General features: G+C 36.5%; 4 protein-coding genes across 6 annotated transcripts; 3 read left to right on the top strand and 1 right to left on the bottom strand.

Moving 5' to 3' along the window:
* Positions 1-5,401: 5,401 nt before the first annotated feature.
* LOC147944668 (uncharacterized) lies at positions 5,402-6,547 on the top strand. The gene is made up of 3 exons (XM_087512680.1): positions 5,402-6,141; positions 6,317-6,409; positions 6,508-6,547. The coding sequence occupies exons 1-3, from the start codon at positions 5,402-5,404 to the stop codon at positions 6,545-6,547; spliced, it is 873 nt and encodes a 290-aa protein (XP_087368806.1).
* On the top strand, positions 6,298-10,360 carry LOC104787574 (arginine--tRNA ligase, cytoplasmic). The gene is made up of 18 exons (XM_010513181.3): positions 6,298-6,409; positions 6,775-6,830; positions 6,929-7,059; positions 7,146-7,221; positions 7,318-7,419; positions 7,508-7,723; positions 7,813-7,893; positions 8,000-8,083; positions 8,219-8,323; positions 8,422-8,600; positions 8,712-8,796; positions 8,896-9,082; positions 9,174-9,243; positions 9,353-9,422; positions 9,518-9,607; positions 9,697-9,765; positions 9,859-9,957; positions 10,062-10,360. Exons 2-18 carry the CDS (start codon positions 6,813-6,815, stop codon positions 10,170-10,172), a joined length of 1,773 nt encoding a protein of 590 aa, XP_010511483.2. The 5' UTR covers positions 6,298-6,409; positions 6,775-6,812; the 3' UTR covers positions 10,173-10,360.
* An 849-nt stretch (positions 10,361-11,209) lies between these two features.
* LOC104787572 (uncharacterized) lies at positions 11,210-13,788 on the top strand. Of its 3 annotated transcripts, none has more exons than XM_010513178.3 (11): positions 11,210-11,560; positions 11,650-11,712; positions 11,903-12,037; positions 12,116-12,218; positions 12,306-12,376; positions 12,490-12,594; positions 12,677-12,710; positions 12,806-12,906; positions 13,021-13,080; positions 13,154-13,357; positions 13,508-13,788. In XM_010513178.3, exons 1-11 carry the CDS (start codon positions 11,459-11,461, stop codon positions 13,595-13,597), a joined length of 1,068 nt encoding a protein of 355 aa, XP_010511480.2. In that variant the 5' UTR covers positions 11,210-11,458; the 3' UTR covers positions 13,598-13,788. The 3 variants fall into 3 exon arrangements, 2 of the variants coding, with proteins under 2 accessions (XP_010511480.2, XP_087307139.1); XR_015557645.1 differs by having other exon boundaries at positions 11,385-11,560; positions 13,170-13,357; XM_087451013.1 differs by having other exon boundaries at positions 11,387-11,560; positions 11,903-12,218.
* On the bottom strand, positions 13,351-17,152 carry LOC104787573 (uncharacterized). Its single transcript, XM_010513180.2, has 14 exons — positions 16,988-17,152; positions 16,777-16,859; positions 16,586-16,643; positions 16,249-16,308; positions 15,917-16,046; positions 15,585-15,811; positions 15,394-15,486; positions 15,194-15,265; positions 14,913-14,945; positions 14,557-14,688; positions 14,383-14,439; positions 14,188-14,283; positions 14,019-14,091; positions 13,351-13,604 (listed from the first exon to the last, which is right to left on the bottom strand). Exons 1-13 carry the CDS (start codon positions 17,081-17,083, stop codon positions 14,035-14,037), a joined length of 1,194 nt encoding a protein of 397 aa, XP_010511482.1. The 5' UTR covers positions 17,084-17,152; the 3' UTR covers positions 13,351-13,604; positions 14,019-14,034.
* Positions 17,153-17,199: the final 47 nt, after the last annotated feature.

Genomic DNA, 17,199 nt, shown 5'->3' with positions numbered 1-17,199 from the left:
CTAAATACTCATAATGTCCTCCATGAGTTTTAAAAGCTGTTTTGGGAATATCCTCTTCTTGCATTTGCACTTGATAATATCTAGCTCTTAAATCAATCTTTGAAAAGATCTTAGACCCCCCAAGTTCATCCAATAAATCCTCAATCAAGGGTATAGGGAATCTATCCTTCATCGTTACTCCATTGAGTTCCCTATAGTCCACACACAAATGCCAGCTTCCATCTTTTTTCTTTACCAACACCACTGGTGATGCAAAAGGACTCAAACTCGGTTGAATAGTTCCCCCAGACAACATATCTTCGAAAATTTTATCTATCTCATTCTTCTGGTGAATGGAATATTTGTAAGGCCTCTGGTTGACAGGGTTTGCTCCTTCAAGAAGCTTGATTTTGTGATCATGGTGCTTCCTGAACAGTGGTAAACTCGTTGGCTCCGCAAATACTTCTGGATAACTTTTCACTATTGCCTCAACCTCAACGGATGACTTCTGGTTCCCATCTACAACATATAATGCAACTGTTGTGCCTTCAACCGAGTGTTCCAGATTTTCTTCTTTCGAATCCACTTCACTCACACAAATCATAGAAACCTGAACTTCCTCTTCATCCATTTTCTTCTTGAGTTTCTGAGCCTTTACATCTCTTACAAAACCATTTTGAATTCCATACAACATAACTCTCTTCTTGTTCCACATAAAACTCATCTCAAGCTACTTAAACTCCCACGTAATGGGTCCAAGTGTCGACAACCACTGTACACCTAAGACCATATCACATCCTCGCAATGGTATCAACAACACATCTGACTCAAAAAAGGTGGTTCGAAATCGCCACTGAAATCCTTCAATCCTTTCCTCAATACCCAACTTACAACCATCAGCTACCGACACCTGAGTTAGCTTTGAAGGTTGAACCTTACACCCCAACCTATAAGCCATTCTGGGATCTACAAAATTATGAGTAGAGCCTGAATCTAACAACACGAAGATTGCTTTCTTCCCATAAAGTCCCTTAACTCTCATTGTTTTGTAATCCGATACCCTGGTAACCGCATTGACAGATACTCGAGGCATAATCTTGTCATCCTCCTCTTCACATTCTACCTCAACTTCTTCCAACTCTCTCCTTCATCAACCTCCACACTGAACAATTGAGTGTTCTTATGCTGCTTATAATGTTCAGGAGTAAACTTCTCATCACACCAATAGCATAAACCCTTAGATCTTCTGTCACTCATCTCTTCTTTAGACAAGAACTTCTTTGTTGCAGCTTTAAGAGTTCCGCCATTTCGACCTCCCTGCATAACATTTTCCTTTGCATTCGTGGTAACAACTCGACCTCCATTACCATTATTACTTCCTTTAGAGGACCCCCAAGGCTGAGACCCATGTTTCTTGGGGTGAGCCTTTTTGTATAACCTTCCAAGACGCAAACACTGCCTTATGGACTGTGGTTCAAACATTCGTACATGCATCTGCGTGTCTAGTCTCAACCCTGCCAAGTAAAGGCTTACCAGGTACTCCTTAGAAAGATTGACTCGAGTCTTGATAAGGTCAAACCTCTGATGGTAGTCAATGATTTCGTCCGTCTCTTGCAGCTGCTTCAACTCACAGAAAAAATACTATAGCAAAATATTTGTGAAGTTGTGAAAGATGCCGATGAGACACCACCACAGAGTCTATATTCCACAGACTCTGTAAAAGACACCAAACAAAGCTTTAAAGCTTTTCATTATTTGTGAAGCTTTAAATCCTGCAACAACGAAACAAAGCTTTAAGTGAGACGAAGAAAAGAGGAAGAAGCTAAGTGAAGAAGATGAGCAAAAGCCAAAAGGAAAAAATGTCGTGGAGAAGGAGAGAGAGAAGCAAACGTGAATGTGAGGAAAAAAAGAAACAAAGATATTAGAAGAAGTAAAATAATCTGATTTTTCTCACTGAATGAATCAAGTCACTGTACAAACATATATATAGTGAAGCTAAATTACTATATAACAATGGACTTAACGTCTAACAAACAAGCTCTTTTAAGCTCTGTTAACGTCTCTGTTATGTGTCCGTTAACTCCAACACATCGCCTCTTCTTCATTTAGTCTAATAAAAGAGAAGCAAACGTGAAACGTCCATGTGACAAAAACCAAAACAGAGGAAACAAAGTGTCGTGAATAAAAACAATCTAAAATAAAGCATAGTCATGAAGATTTGCCGTCTCTGTCTTCACCGTGTGGCATCGATCTCGTCCGTCGGAGCATAGCCTTTGCGAGTGGATTTGGTGTCTGATTTGGAGCGAGTCGTGTTTGTTTTGCTCGGCTTATCCCTTTGTCTCGTATAGATGCTGAAGCCTCACCACTCTAGCTTCTCTCCTTCGGATAGGTATTCTTGACAATGCTTCCGGTAATTTTCAGTTTTGGTCATCTTCCTCGACGATAAGGCTTGGCGTTAGAATGGACGCTTCTCTGTTGGTCAAATATGTATGAAGACAGCAGCATATCTTTTAGGAGAGTGTCCTTTGTGATGCGTTGGGTGTTTGGTTATTGTCTTAGGGTCTCCATTTTGAGCTTACCAGTAGATCCAGTGTTACTGCTTTGGTGATGTTTTGGCTGCCGGTGGTGGTTCTTTATAACATCTCCTTTTCGTGAGTATCACTGATATATCTTGTTTCGTGGTTGGCTTTTTCCCCCTAATATTGGTTGTGTTTTGTTGCTGCTGGTGCTTTGAGTTGAGGTTAGCGTCGCAATGAGTGGCTTCTAGTGGTTTACATGTGGAGAAGGTGGCTGCTGATTTGCGGATTATAGTTGACTGAGTTATCTTTTATGACTATTTTTTTTTTTAATGAAATCCTTTAAAATTCTAGCTCAAAGAGTATGATTTTGATATGAGTAATTTTCAACTAAAAAACAAAAAAAAAGTCTCCTAGAATCATTCAAAGTAGCATTATAAAAAAAAAATTGTGATATTTTGAATAACAAGAGATTTTGAATTATTTTAAAGGATTTTATAAAAATCTTAATTGAATAACATAGGATTTCATACGATTTTTTAAAATCCTCAATTGAATAATAAATTATTTTAAAAATACTTTAAAATCCTTAAAAATATAAGTTGAATACCCCCTCTAAAACTTACTTCAAATTGGTTATGTTTATTTTTCCGGTCCAATTCGGTTATGAACTGTTCGAATCCTAAATGAAAATCAAATAATGCCATTAACATCTCCGTCTCGTTCCAAAATCCAAAGGAAGCTTCGTAAACTATTGGAAGCAAGAAACAATGATACCACGTCGTTTCACGTGATACAACGCTTTTTCAACTATTTATTCTATATTTCCATCTCCAAAATCTGGAGAGAAGAAGCCTCTCATTTTGTTAGGCTCGTAAAAGATTTGACATATTCTATCTTATGTGCAATGCGAGATGCCGGACAATTATTGTAAATACCACTAAAATAAGTTTAACTTTGAAAAATATTATTTTTAATTTTATTTTCTAAAATACCATTATAATGAGTTTTTCTAAAATTAAATTAAAGTTTTAATATTCAAAACTAAACCCTAAATTTAAAATTGTCAACTCAAACCTAAAAGAAAAAGAAAAATTTACATCCTTAAAAATCAAAAATCTTTAAGTACTTTTGAAAAACAAAACTAAAAGTATGGTAACTTAAACATAATTATTTTAAAGAATTCCTCATTATTAACGTAAATGTCTTTTTAAATTTGCTTTTCTACTTCGTTAAATTAAAAAAAAAAGTTATATTTTTCGACATGGATAATCATTTTATCGATAGGTTTTAGTTTAACGTGTTCATATTAATTCCTAATTTGGAAACCAAGTAAAAATTGAATAATATATTTATAATATATGAAATTTAGTATTATACTTGGTAAATAAAATAAAATAAATGGATTGCTTGGATAATGGCAACTGTTAAATCAGTTAACTATTCTGTACTGATAAATGGCGTTCCCCATGGTAATATTCGTCCTGAACGAGGCATAAGGCAGGGTGATCCCCTCTCGCCATACTTATTTATACTCTGTTCTGACATCTTAAGTCACTTAATTACATCTAGTGTTAAGGATGGAGATATAAAAGGGATTAAGATAGGTACCAAGGATCACACACTTACAATTTGCGGATGATTCACTTTTCTTCTGTTAAGCTAATAGACGAAATTGTCAAGCTTTAAGGGATGTCTTTGATGTCTATGAATATTACTCAGGTCAGCAGATAAATCCATCAAAATCAATAATCACTTTTGGATCTCGAGTATATGGTACAACCCAAGATAGACTAAAAGCTCTTCTAAATATACCCAACCATGGAGGAGGAGGAAAATATTTAGGCCTTCTAGAACAATTTGGGAGTAAAAAGAAAGAAATGTTTTCTTATATCATTGACAGAGTGCGAAGGAGAACAGGACATTGGAGTGCAAAATCTTTATCTCCGGCAGGGAAAGAAGCAATGATGAAATCAGTTGCAGTCTTTATGCCTGTCTATGCTATGTCGTGCTTTAAATTACCAAGAGGAGTGACTTCAGAGATAGAAACACTGTTAATGAATTACTATTGGGAACGAAAAGCTAACCAAAGAGGCATTCCCTGGATCTCTTGGAGCAGACTAAAATACTCAAAGAAAGAAGGAGGATTAGGATTTAGAGACCTTGAAAAGTTTAATGATGCTTTGTTAGCCAAACAAGCATGGAGACTGCTAAAATTCCCTAACTCCCTCTTTGCTAGAGTCATGAAAGCACGCTATTATTCAGATGGTATGCTCTTGGACGCCAAAGAACGAAAAAATCAATCTTATGGGTGGTCCTCTTTATTACATGGACTGGATTTGATTAAAAAAGGCACTCGATTTTTGGTTGGAGATGGTACAACTATTCGACTGGGTAAAGACAATGTCTTGGAGGGCACGCCACCTCGAGAAGTAGGAACGATCGATCCAAATTGCAATATGACTTTAGATGTATTGATTAAAAAGACTGAAGACTATCGTGTTTGGGATACAGAACAGATTGATAACATTGTGAAACCATCTGATACTTCAGCTATTAAATAGATTTATATATCTCAAGTTGAATCTGAGGACAAGCTCATTTGGAACTACACAATTTCTGGAGATTACACGGTTAAATCAGGTTATTGGTTCCTCACTCACAATCCTTTTGATCAAAATCCTGCACCAAACATACCGCATGGTTCGATTGATCTAAAGAACAGGATTTGGAAACTAAACATTTTACCTAAAATTAAACACTTTTTATGGAGGGTTCTTTCTAGAGCTTTACCAACAACAACCCGTCTTCGTTCTAGAGGTATGAATATTCCTTCTATTTGCCAAAGATGTAACCGAGAGGATGAAACAATTCTACACGCCCTGTTTACATGCCCGTTTGCACGAATGGTTTGGACAATGTCAGGCATTTCAACACAGCACACTAGCAATTTGTATGCGGATACTGAAGTTTCTATTCAAACGATCCTAGATATTCAGACACATGACACCAACACATACGTTTCTCTTTTACCTTTCTGGATCTTATGGCGAATATGGAAAGCTAGGAACTCCTTAGTCTTCGAAGGTTTTCGTGAAGGGCCTACACTCACTATTTTGAAAGCAAAAGCTGAAACAAAAGACTGGATTAATAATCCTGTTCTCTTTGGAAGCCATAATCGAACAATTTCAACACCGTGCATACAATCTTGGAAGCCTCCTAGTCTCCCGAGTTTAAAGTGTAATTTTGATGCTGCTTTTGATAGTTCTAGTCATGATACAGTAGGCGGATGGATAATTAGAAATCATCAAGGCGATCCTCTCGCTTGGGGAGCATCAAAACTGTTACCTTCAGTTTCACCTTTAGAAGCGGAAGCAAAAGCTCTTCTACTCGCCCTTAAACATGCTTGGATTCGAGGATATACTACGATGATCTTTGAAGGAGACTGTGTGACATTTACCAAGCTGGTCAATGGACAACAGGAGAATGCTGCTTTATCAAACTTGTTAAGAGACATTCAGTTTTGGAGATCAAAATTTCTTCTCTGTGATTGTACATTTGTAAGAAGATCATGTAATTCAGCTGCAGATTCCTTAGCAAAATTTGGTTGTCAAAATGTTGATTATTATGTTGAATATGTCATAAAGTCTTTTTTGACTTTTACAACATCTCTGACTCAGTTTAAATCAATATATTTTCTTTTGAGTAAAAAAAAAAATAATAATAAAACTAATCCACAAATGAATAATGGGCTTCATGTTAAAGCCCGTTTTAAATTTTAAGTTTATTGAGAGAATTGACTATACGTAACTTTATAACAGTGTTAAAAAGAGTCCTGAAGCCCTAAACAATTTCTCGTCAGCTCCGTTTTTGCTTCCTCTTCCCCCGCAGCATTCTCCTGCAGAGTTGTTCAGGTACGTTCCGGTTAGCTTAGAAATCTTAAGGAAACCACACGCTGGAGAGAATTCAACTTTCTTGTGCTTCAATTTTTCATCTACTTTTTTTTTTTTAGTCTCCTCAACTCTGTTCTTAGATTTTTGCTAGAATTATGAATCAATTGTTAAATTTTCTGTTCTTAGATAACTGTAAAGAAAAAGAGATTAGAATCTCTTCAGACTCTGACTAGGTTACAGACTAAGTTGATTGTATCGTTACCCAAATGTTGGAATTTCACAAAGAAGAACTTGTCTTTGAGATTTCTAATAGTGATTGGAACACTTTTGAGACTCTTCCAAAGTTTAGTAATGATAAGTTAATGCTTTTGTATTGGTTTTGCTAGACGTCTCATTTCGTTTCGCAACCCAAAAGACACTGTCAATGGCAACCATGGTAGCTGTAAGTCACAGTTTTCTAAAAATCCAAGACATTGTTTAAAATTTTAATACTATTCTTCTTTACCTGTTTCATGACTTGTTTGTATATTACTGTAACAGAATGAAGCGTTTACGGGAAATCCAAGACGCCAACTCGCAAAGCTCTTTAGTGTGTCTCTTAAATTAACGGTCCCTGATGAACCTGGTGTTGAGCCTTTGGTGGAGCCTGGCAAATTTGGAGATTACCAATGGTTCCACTTAACTCTATGAATCTTTGAAGTACCAATTCAGTTATTTTCTATTTCTGAGATTTCTTTCATCACATTGTTGTTTGTAGTAACAATGCAATGGGACTATGGTCTATAATTAAAGGAAAGGGTACACAGTTCAAGAGTCCTCCAGCTATCGGACAGGTTGGTTGGTTTGGTCTTTTACAATTTTGTGGTTTTTTTGTTTGATCTATCCGCAGATTCTTAACCAACTCTTATTCTGTTTTCATTTTCACTTAGGCCCTTATTAAGAGTCTCCCTACTTCTGAGATTGTGGAATCATGCTCTATAGCTGGACCTGGATTTGTTAATGTTGTACTATCAGCCAAGTGGATGGCTAAGGTGCTCCTGTTGTATTAGTCATTTTCTAGTCCTCGTATAAATAAATTTTATGTTTGTCATAAATTGGTTTTTCTAATCTTTTCCGCAGTGTATTGAAAACATGCTTATCAATGGGATTGACACATGGGCGCCAACTCTTTCGGTTAAGAGAGCTGTAGTTGATTTTTCATCTCCCAACATTGCGAAAGAAATGCATGTTGGTCATCTAAGATCAACTATCATTGGTGACACGCTAGCTCGTATGCTCGAGTACTCAAAGGTTGAAGTTCTTCGCAGAAACCATGTTGGTGACTGGGGAACACAGGTATCTACGTTTCTGACCTACAAATGCTTTCTTGACATTGAGTATTCCAAAAAGCTTTTAAAGAAATAAAAGCTGCTTTTATTTTGCAGTTTGGCATGCTTATTGAATACCTCTTTGAGAAATTTCCTGATACAGATAGTGTGACTGAGACAGCAATTGGAGATCTTCAGGTCAGCTGATTTACAGTTTTTCTGATGTACCAATATTGACTTAAATTGTTTTATGTGAAGAACAACCAAAGCAATTTAGTTTTAACATTAAGATGTCCTCTGATAGATGTTTTACAAAGAATCAAAACTTAAATTTGATTTGGAGCCAGAGTTTAAGGAAAAAGCACAGAAGGCTGTGGTCCGTCTACAGGTAGATAACAATTTTCAATTCCTACTGGTGCATTCTTCTGTTTTACAGTGTCTTAATATGCAGCTACCTTTAGTTGCAATATATAACTCACTTGTCTATTTTGTCTATTTTGTTTTCTTTGTTTCTTCGGTATAGAGTGGAGATCCTGTTTACCGCAAGGCGTGGGAAAAGATTTGTGATATCAGCCGAAACGAGTTTGCCAAGGTTTACCAAAGCCTTCGAGTCGAGCTTGAAGAAAAGGTAAAAGACTAGTTGGGACGTATACTAAATTATTTGCGCCAGAATATGATAGAGATACATGAATGGATAATAATGAAAAATACATTTATTAATGACAGGGAGAAAGCTATTACAACCGTTTTATCCCTGACATAATTGACGAATTGAGCAGCAAGGGGTTAGTTGAAGAAAATGAAGGTGCTCGTGTGATATTCATCGAAGGCTTTGAAATCCCACTCATTGTTGTAAAGAGTGACGGTGGTTTTAACTATGCCTCAACAGATCTGGCTGCTCTTTGGTGGGTTATCTTTGGAAAATGCATCTCATATATTATGACTTTCTGTTTCTGTTTGGCTTGTTTTGAACTTCCATATCGTTGTCTGCTGCTGCTAAAATCTTTCTGGCACAGGTATCGGCTTAATAAAGAGAAAGCTGAATGGATTATATATGTGACCGATGTTGGCCAGCAGCAGCACTTTAATATGTTCTTCAAAGTGGGTTTGATGAATATTTTACTGTTTTCAGGTCTTGTAAAATGTGATCTTGATTGAAACTCCAGTCGTAACTTTGGTTGTCTTCTAACTTTGAATCAGGCTGCCAGAAGAGCAGGGTGGCTTCCGGACGATGATAAATCTTACCCTAGAGTTAACCATGTTGGTTTTGGTCTTGTCCTTGGAGACGATAACAAGCGATTTAGAACTCGGTCAACAGCGGTAGTCCGTCTAGCTGATTTGCTAGATGAGGCCAAGACTCGCAGTAAAAAAGCCCTTACTGAGCGCGGTATCTAACTTTCTCTTAACATTCAAATTACTGAATTTGTTCAGTTATTATTTGGTCTTATTCATCCCTTATATGTTGTTTCTCTGTTTAGGTAAGGACAAAGAATGGACACCCGAGGAGCTGGACCAAATAGCCGAGGCAGTTGGTTACGGTGCACTGAAGTAAGTATTTATCTCTATATTTAGTATCTTCTGGTTCTCGATGACTGTTGTAACCAAGGCTGCACAAATGTGATAAGTGACTTATCCTTTTGTTTAATTCTCTTTAAAGGTATGCTGACCTGAAGACCAACAGAACGACAGGTTATACTTTCAGCTTTGATCAAATGCTTAATGACAAGGTGCTGTAAATTTTTTGGAGCTAGTCTACATATTTGCATTATGGAGTCATTTACACATGCTTGATTAAATATTTTGTATCATATTTTATGAGCAGGGTGATACAGCCGTTTACCTTCTTTACGCCCATGCTCGGATCTGCTCAATCATCAAGAAGTCTGGCAAAGACATAGATGAGCTCAAAAAGGTATTTTAGCAGCATGAACTCAAAAACCCACCTACAAAGTCTGTGTAATGCACAATTCTTCTTATGTTTCAACACTTGTTCAATTGCAGACTGGAAAGATATCATTGGATCATGCAGCCGAGAGGGCACTGGGGCTTCACCTGCTTCAATTTGCTGAGGTAAAACACATGCTCATTTAGATTGTATAACTTTCATATTAAGACTTGTTTTTCTTGGTAACAAGATTGAACTGTTGTGTGAACGATTTGCAGACGGTTGAGGAAGCGTGTACCACATTGTTACCGAACGTGCTGTGCAAGTATCTTTACTACTTATCCGAAGAGTTCACAAAATTCTACTCCAGTTGTCAGGTGAGCATTCCCAAAGTTCTACTTTTTTTTTTCTTTCTATTTAAGCCTAATGTAGACTGTATACATTGTGTTTTCATCTTTTCTCTTGAACTATTATTTTACAGGTGAATGGTTCAGCAGAGGAGACAAGCCGTCTCCTACTTTGTGAAGCAACGGCCATAGTCATGAGGAAATGCTTCCACCTTCTAGGCATCACCCCTGTTTACAAGCTCTGATGTCATGACATTCACATTACAGTGAAACTAGCCAAAAGGCAAAAAGGGTCTTTTCTGCTTTGACAAAAAATTATTTATTTATGCACAGCACAGCTAGCGAGTAGTATAACCAAGTCTTGAATTCTTAATGATACCTTTCTGATTTATTGAAAAATTGGTGAAATCAATGATATTAACAATTTCTAACTTTGGTTATCTCTAATCACAAATACAAAACGCGAGTAAAGGTTTTTAATATGCAATTTACATTTTAATTATCAATTAATGATTAATTTAAAATTAATGATTGTTATAATTTGTTAAAATTAGTAGTAGGATTTTCAAGTTTCATAATATTATTATTAATAAGGATTATCATTTCTAGAAAAATACTTAGGTTCACCCCTAGGGGTGAACCTCTCCATTCACCCCCTCTTCTCTCAGCCAATCAGAATCTTCCATCTAATATTTTATTTCAAAAATAAATTAAAATTAAATTAAAAAGCAAACCAAATTAAGGAAACAAATTCTGTATACTTTTAATTAAGGAAAATTAAATATTGGCTTGGTTTAGATTTTTAAACTTAGAATAAAATTATGTCGGTTTGGGTTTACAAATGAAGTGGTTAGGGTTTAGATTTTATAATTAAAACGAAATTGTATGTCGGTTTGGGTTTACAAATAAGGTGGTTAAAGTTTAGATTTTACAATTAGAACGAAATTATATGTCGGTTTGGGTTCACAAATGAGATAGTTAGGGTTTAGATTTTACAAGTAGAACAAAATAATATGTCGGTTTGGGTTCACAAATGAGATGTTAGGGTTTAGATTTCACAATTAGAACGAAATTATATGTCGGTTTGGGTTCACAAATAAGATGGTTAGGGTTTAGATTTTATAAGTAGAACGAAATTATATACGGTTTGGGTTCACAAATGAGATAGTTAGGGTTTAGATTTTATATATATCGGTTTGGATTTATTAAAGTGCGGTTTAAGTTTTTTAATTTTATAATAATGTATACAGATTTTATTGCCTTATTTTATTAGGGGGTGAATGGAGAGGTTCACCCCTAAGGGTGAACCCAAGTATTGTTCTCATTTCTACTTCTCTTCTCACAAACCATACAAGTAGTAAAAATAGCCGAATTTAAAATTCACTTCGATATGGTTTAAGTTTTGATTTCCGGTTCAATTTGGTTTCGAACGGTTAAAATCCAAAACAATCACATACCATTATCATCATCCCCTTTCTCGTCTCTTCTCTGTATCAAAAATCCAAAGGAAACCACTGAAAGCATCAAAACAATGATACTGCGTCGTTTCATCTGCTACAACGCTTCTTCAACTATCTCTTCTATAGCTCCATCTCCGAAGAAGAAGCCTCTCATCTTCTTAGGCTCTCCTCAGGTACAAAAAAAAAAAAAAAAAAATTTAAACTTGTTCTCATGGGTTTAGGGTTTTAGCCTAATCTTATTCCTTTCTGCTAATAAATTTAGGTTTCTGTGACTGTCCTTGAAGCGCTCTTCGATGCATCTGCTGCACCAAACTCTTCCTTCAAGGTATAATCTGATACTTATTTGGTGTGAAATTGGATTAACTTTTGTATATGCCAGATTTTGACTGTTCTCTGATTTTGATTCTTATGGACATTGTGAGTTTGATTTTGTTAGCCCTTTTTGATTTTGAAACAAGATAATGAGAAGTGTGGTGAAGATATCTTCAGGTTACTTAATTCGGCTTTTGTACTAGGTTGCAGGGATTGTTACACAGCCTCCATCAAGGAGAGATAGAGGTAGAAGAGTTTTGCCTTCACCGGTAGCACAATACGCTCTCGATAAAGGCTTACCTTCTGATCTCATTTTCTCCCCTGAAAAGGCAGGAGATGTAAGGACTCTTGCTTTTGAAAAAGATATGATCTTTCTTCTTTCTTGTGAAGATGACATTAGTATTTGTTCTGTTCAGGAAGCATTCTTATCGACTTTAAGAGATTTGCAACCTGAGCTTTGTGTTACAGCTGCTTATGGGAATATATTGCCTACCAAGTTCCTTAAGATTCCAGTACATGGTTGGTAAAAGTTGCTACTTAATGGAACATTCTAGATGGTTTGATGGGAAAGAATGTTGTTTTGAAGCCCATGTTTTAACGTTTTAGGGACAGTGAACATACACCCAAGTTTGCTGCCGCTGTACCGTGGTGCAGCTCCAGTTCAAAGAGCATTGCAGGTTCAATTTTTTGTTTTCAATCTTAAACTCATTCCACTCTTCCTGTTATTGATTACAACATGGGAAGACTCTTGACTCAAGTGTGCACTGTAAACACTTGGTGGCTGCACTAGGATGGTGTCACGGAAACAGGAGTATCATTAGCATTTACGGTGCGGAAGTTAGATGCAGGGCCAGTAATTGCCTCTGAGAGTATCCAAGTGGATGATATAATAAAGGTTTTCACTCTGTCCCTTGATGTAGCTCATCATCTGATTATATTTTCTGAATCTTAATGACCTCTGTTTGAATCATTTGCAGGCACCAGATCTGCTCTCGTTTCTATTTTCTGAAGGTGATATATTAATTCTTGTACTTACGCTTTTTGGTAAAAGTCATTTGAGATAATTAGATTCTCTAATTAGGGTCTAAGTGAAAAGAACCTTGCAGGTTCTAAGCTTCTTATCCGTGAACTTCCCTCGATATTTGATGGGTCTGCAACATCAAAAGCAGTTCCCCAAGATGATTCTAAAGCTACCTTAGCTCCAAAGGTATCTGTTGTCTGTTATCATTCATAATAAGGCAATGCTGCTATATAGCTTCCTGAATGAGATAACATAATCTGATTCCAAATTTGGTCCTGAAATGATTCAATTGATTCTCAGTTAGCTCAAGATGAGGCTTGGCTCTCTTTTGACCAGGAAGCTTTTGTTCTACATAACAAGGTAGATAACTCTTCATTCAGTTCATTAGTCTATAATCATATCTATATTTATAAAGAGTAAAACTTCTTTTTAGGTTCGTGCATTCGCAGGATGGCCAGGAACACGAGCTAAAGTTGTAGTCCTCGATGACAAAAGCGGTCAGGAAAATGAGCTAGAGCTTAAAATAATTACAACTCGTGTATGTCAAGCTTCAGAAAACCGGGATGGTGAACAAGATTATGTAAATTTCAAGAAAGGTTCATTGGTGTTTCCTTGTGGAGGAGGTACTGCTTTAGAGGTAAACGCTATAGACATATCATTGCATGTTCTCTAAATCAACTCAGTTACAGACCTACTCACTGTTGATACAAAAGGCAGATGTTATGATGTGGTAATCAGAGACTAATCTAGCATTTAAAAAGCTAACATTTTGGTGTTGCTGATTCAGGTACTAGAAGTCCAGCTTCCTGGTAAAAAAGCTATCAACGCGGCTGCTTTTTGGAATGGCTTGAGAGGTCAAAAGCTGAAGAAGCTATGAAGACAGGCTGAAACAGAGATAAGCTTTGGTCAGGAAGTTAGAATTAAGCAAAACCAATTTGTAACAGGTTGTCCAAACAAAATAGTAATTTATGGTTTCCACATTCTTTGGTACAATATGATTTTTCTCATTTCCTTCCGAGATTTTGATCAATCTGATACAAGGAGCCTATATCCATGTATTTTAATCAAGATAACTGCTCACAATAGTTCTTATCCTCCAACCATAGAGTCCAAAACGTATGCCTATTAACCGTGTACAATGACCTGTGCATATTGTACTAACTATAATTCACTGTCCCATGCTACTGGCAATGAGAATAGCCTCAATTTTTTCGATTGCACTATATCAGCATTGGCATTATTGGCAAACATCATGCACGTAAAACTCCCACAAATGTTGGATAAAATCAGAAACATACCTGCATCGACCAATGTCTAAGTGACCATATATTCTTCATGACTTTCATCCAACATCTCAACCACAGGAGCATACTGCATTATGTCAAATTAATGAGAGTCCATGAGCCAAAAAGAAAGAACGGAAAGCAATAGGATGCTTAAGACAAAGCTGAAGGCGGATGCATGTACCTCATCATCTTCGTCAAAGTATGTCCCATCAATAGCGCTATTCTTCTGAAACTCCCATCCTAATCTGTTTTCAAGCAACTCTTTGAACTTCCTTGTCTGCAAAAAGACAGGTGTGAAAACGAATTTATAGATATGATTTGACAATAAGGGTTGTGAAATACTGATCTGATCTGTATATGTAGAAGTTGAACATACCCACGACAATAAATCTCCATCGACTACAGATGCCTCTTCCACTAGTGCGAAAAAGTCCTGTTAACAAAGCAATGGAAGTTCGTCTAAATTTTTCTATATCCTCCCAAAGACGAATTATTTAATATGCTGAACGTATGCTCACTCAGAGAAATATGTCGCTAGTCAGAGGTTTACCTTGCTAAGCAAATGCAGAAAGCTATCGGAAGCTAGCCAAGAATCATCAAGAAGCGCATGTACCCCCATCTCAGGACCACTACTCTCTTTCTGTAGTCCATATTTTAGTTGATGGTAGATGACTTTGATGAACTGTAATATAAGCATCCGGGAGAGGGAAAAAATGAGTTTTCAAAGTACATAGCTGAGGTAAAAGACAAATTAAAACGGTAGAATATGAACTGGTAAAGCCTGCTTAGTGCATATACTATTGAGGAGGGCATAAGGATAGAGAATGGCAAGATACTGAGATAGTATCGATTTATATATCATCTAGAAGAAACCTCAAATATACTATGAGTACTTACGAAACTCACCTTTGTAAACAGTTGACTCCTTGTATGAAAGGGCTGCCAAAGGTCACAAAGAAAATGTAAATGTCAAAAATCAAAGAGAACAGAGAAACGGATGAGAACAGAAAGAAACAGATATGTCTTCACATGGGAGCGTTATGGGTTAAGAGAAAAGTCACAAACAAAACATATCAAATCATTAAGGTGCATGTACTTTCATGTCACATCATGTCCACCATATTAAAGGGAACAAGCAATATTGGTACGGAAATTATAAGAACAATATGGAGCTTCAAATCACATACCGCATGGATGCAGCCCAGTAAAAGACTGACTATGGATTTCCACTGCATGAAGGATTCAAGAGACTGCCCCATCTGCACATTAACAGTAATAATTGATCAGAGAATGTAACATACCTATTTTACAATATACATATATTTTATATATGCACGATGTGTTAATGAGCTTCTTTTAAGTATATGTTACCGTAGGCAGTACATACCAAAAATGCGACAAATGAAAATTGTAGCTCTCCAAGAAGTAAGTCTTCCGAGTCTTTGTACTCCTTTGACAATACGCTTTCTAGCAGCTGAGTCTTTACAAAGATAAAGAGAAAGTGACATAAATTAGGTTTCACAGGATTTTGAGATTTAAATATCTACTGGAAAAGGAAGAATATGTTAAGGGAAGTACCTTGTCATGATTCATAGAGGTCAGCTCCTGCCCAGACATTCCCTTGTGCTTTAGAATCCGAGGAATAGAAGTGTAGTAAATGCTATTCTCTTTTGGTTCCTCATTAGATGATGCCTTAAACTTGCTTTTCTTCATCTGTGCATCAAGTGCTTTTTCCATTTCCGTTTTAGGTCCACCTTTTAGGATAGCAGATTCATAGATGACTGTTATTTCTCCTCCAACTGGCTCTGCAAAATTGCACACATATAGTTTTACACTGTTCACTACTCAAAGTGAGCGAAAATATTAACATTGTAGTTAAGGATTCCACCAAAAAAATAAGGTTCACATACCAAATTTTTCAATAACATCCTTCGTAATGTAATTAGACAAGTGCTTCCATTCCCCATATCTACTTAAATTGTATGGGCCAAGATGCTTGTCAAACTCCAAAGACCTGACTGCTTGAGAATATCTCTCTTCCTGGAAGAATGGAAATAAATAACCCAGCACTCATTATCAAACCTACTACTACTAGTGCTACTACAACATGGTTTGTTTCTGTTCAAGTTTCACAGAAAAGATTTGATTATATTCCTGGATACTACAAAATTTCGCACAACAATGCAAATCGCTGACCAACATATAAGCAACATTACAGCACTATGTTATCAAAAGAACTTACCTCTTCTTCAGATACTTTGGCTAACCACTCGTCTTGCTGATTCCATTTACGCACAATAACCTTGTATAGTCAACAACAGATGGTGAAAATATATCCATGATCCATTTATACAGTTCCATAGTGCTGCTACTCACAGATAACCACAATCACAAGTGAAAAACCCTAAACCCCATGAACCAAAAAAAACCTTAACCCCATAAAGAACGTGAATGCTCTTCAAGTCAGAGTAAAATAGGCAAAAAGGAAAAAAAAAAAATAGCATCTTGCAATCTCCATCTCAGGTAAAACATGAATCTTGAGACCAAAAGATAACAAATGAGGTTAGGTAAATTCAAACCTGAGAAGGAGCAACATCAACAAAGAAGCCAATGGTGGGTGAAAACTCTTTACCATCCCTGAAAATACAAAATCAAAGTCTAAAACTATCCGCCAACACAAATTACTAGAGATAGAACTCTTCTATTCAAACAAAAAAGATTTAACATGGTCTTAGATACAAAAGCACAAAAACCATTTAAAGACTTGAACCTGGTTGATGAACTATAGAATACAAAGTGAATCCCAGGAGGTATCATCTTAATCCCTTTGAAAGCTGGTCCAACCGAGAATATCTGTAACGAGTGTATTCACAACATTGATAAGATATGCAAACTCAAATCCAACTAAAACTAAGAAACTGAGAAAAAAAAACTTCAAATTTTAAATTCGATTATAAACTTAGGAAGAAGAAGAAACAAACCTGAGTGTCGATTCCAACAAGAGTATGCTGAGGAACGTCGAGTAATAGAAGCGTAGCTCCATGCTTCACAAGCTCTAGTGCTTTCTCTGAATCCATCACTTCTTCTTCCTCCTTCGCTACTTTTGCAGCAGAGAAGCCTAAAGAGAAAAGAGCTGAATAACAAACGAGTAGATTCCAGAAAGGCCCAGTAATAGGCCCATTAATTAATTGGG

Source organism: Camelina sativa, chromosome 5 (assembly GCF_030686135.1).
Source record: "Camelina sativa cultivar CO46 ecotype springtype chromosome 5, ASM3068613v1".
NCBI classification, from domain to species: Eukaryota; Viridiplantae; Streptophyta; class Magnoliopsida; order Brassicales; family Brassicaceae; genus Camelina; species Camelina sativa.
Note: the sequence above shows the minus strand (reverse complement) of the source record. Positions and strands in the feature narration are given on the sequence as shown.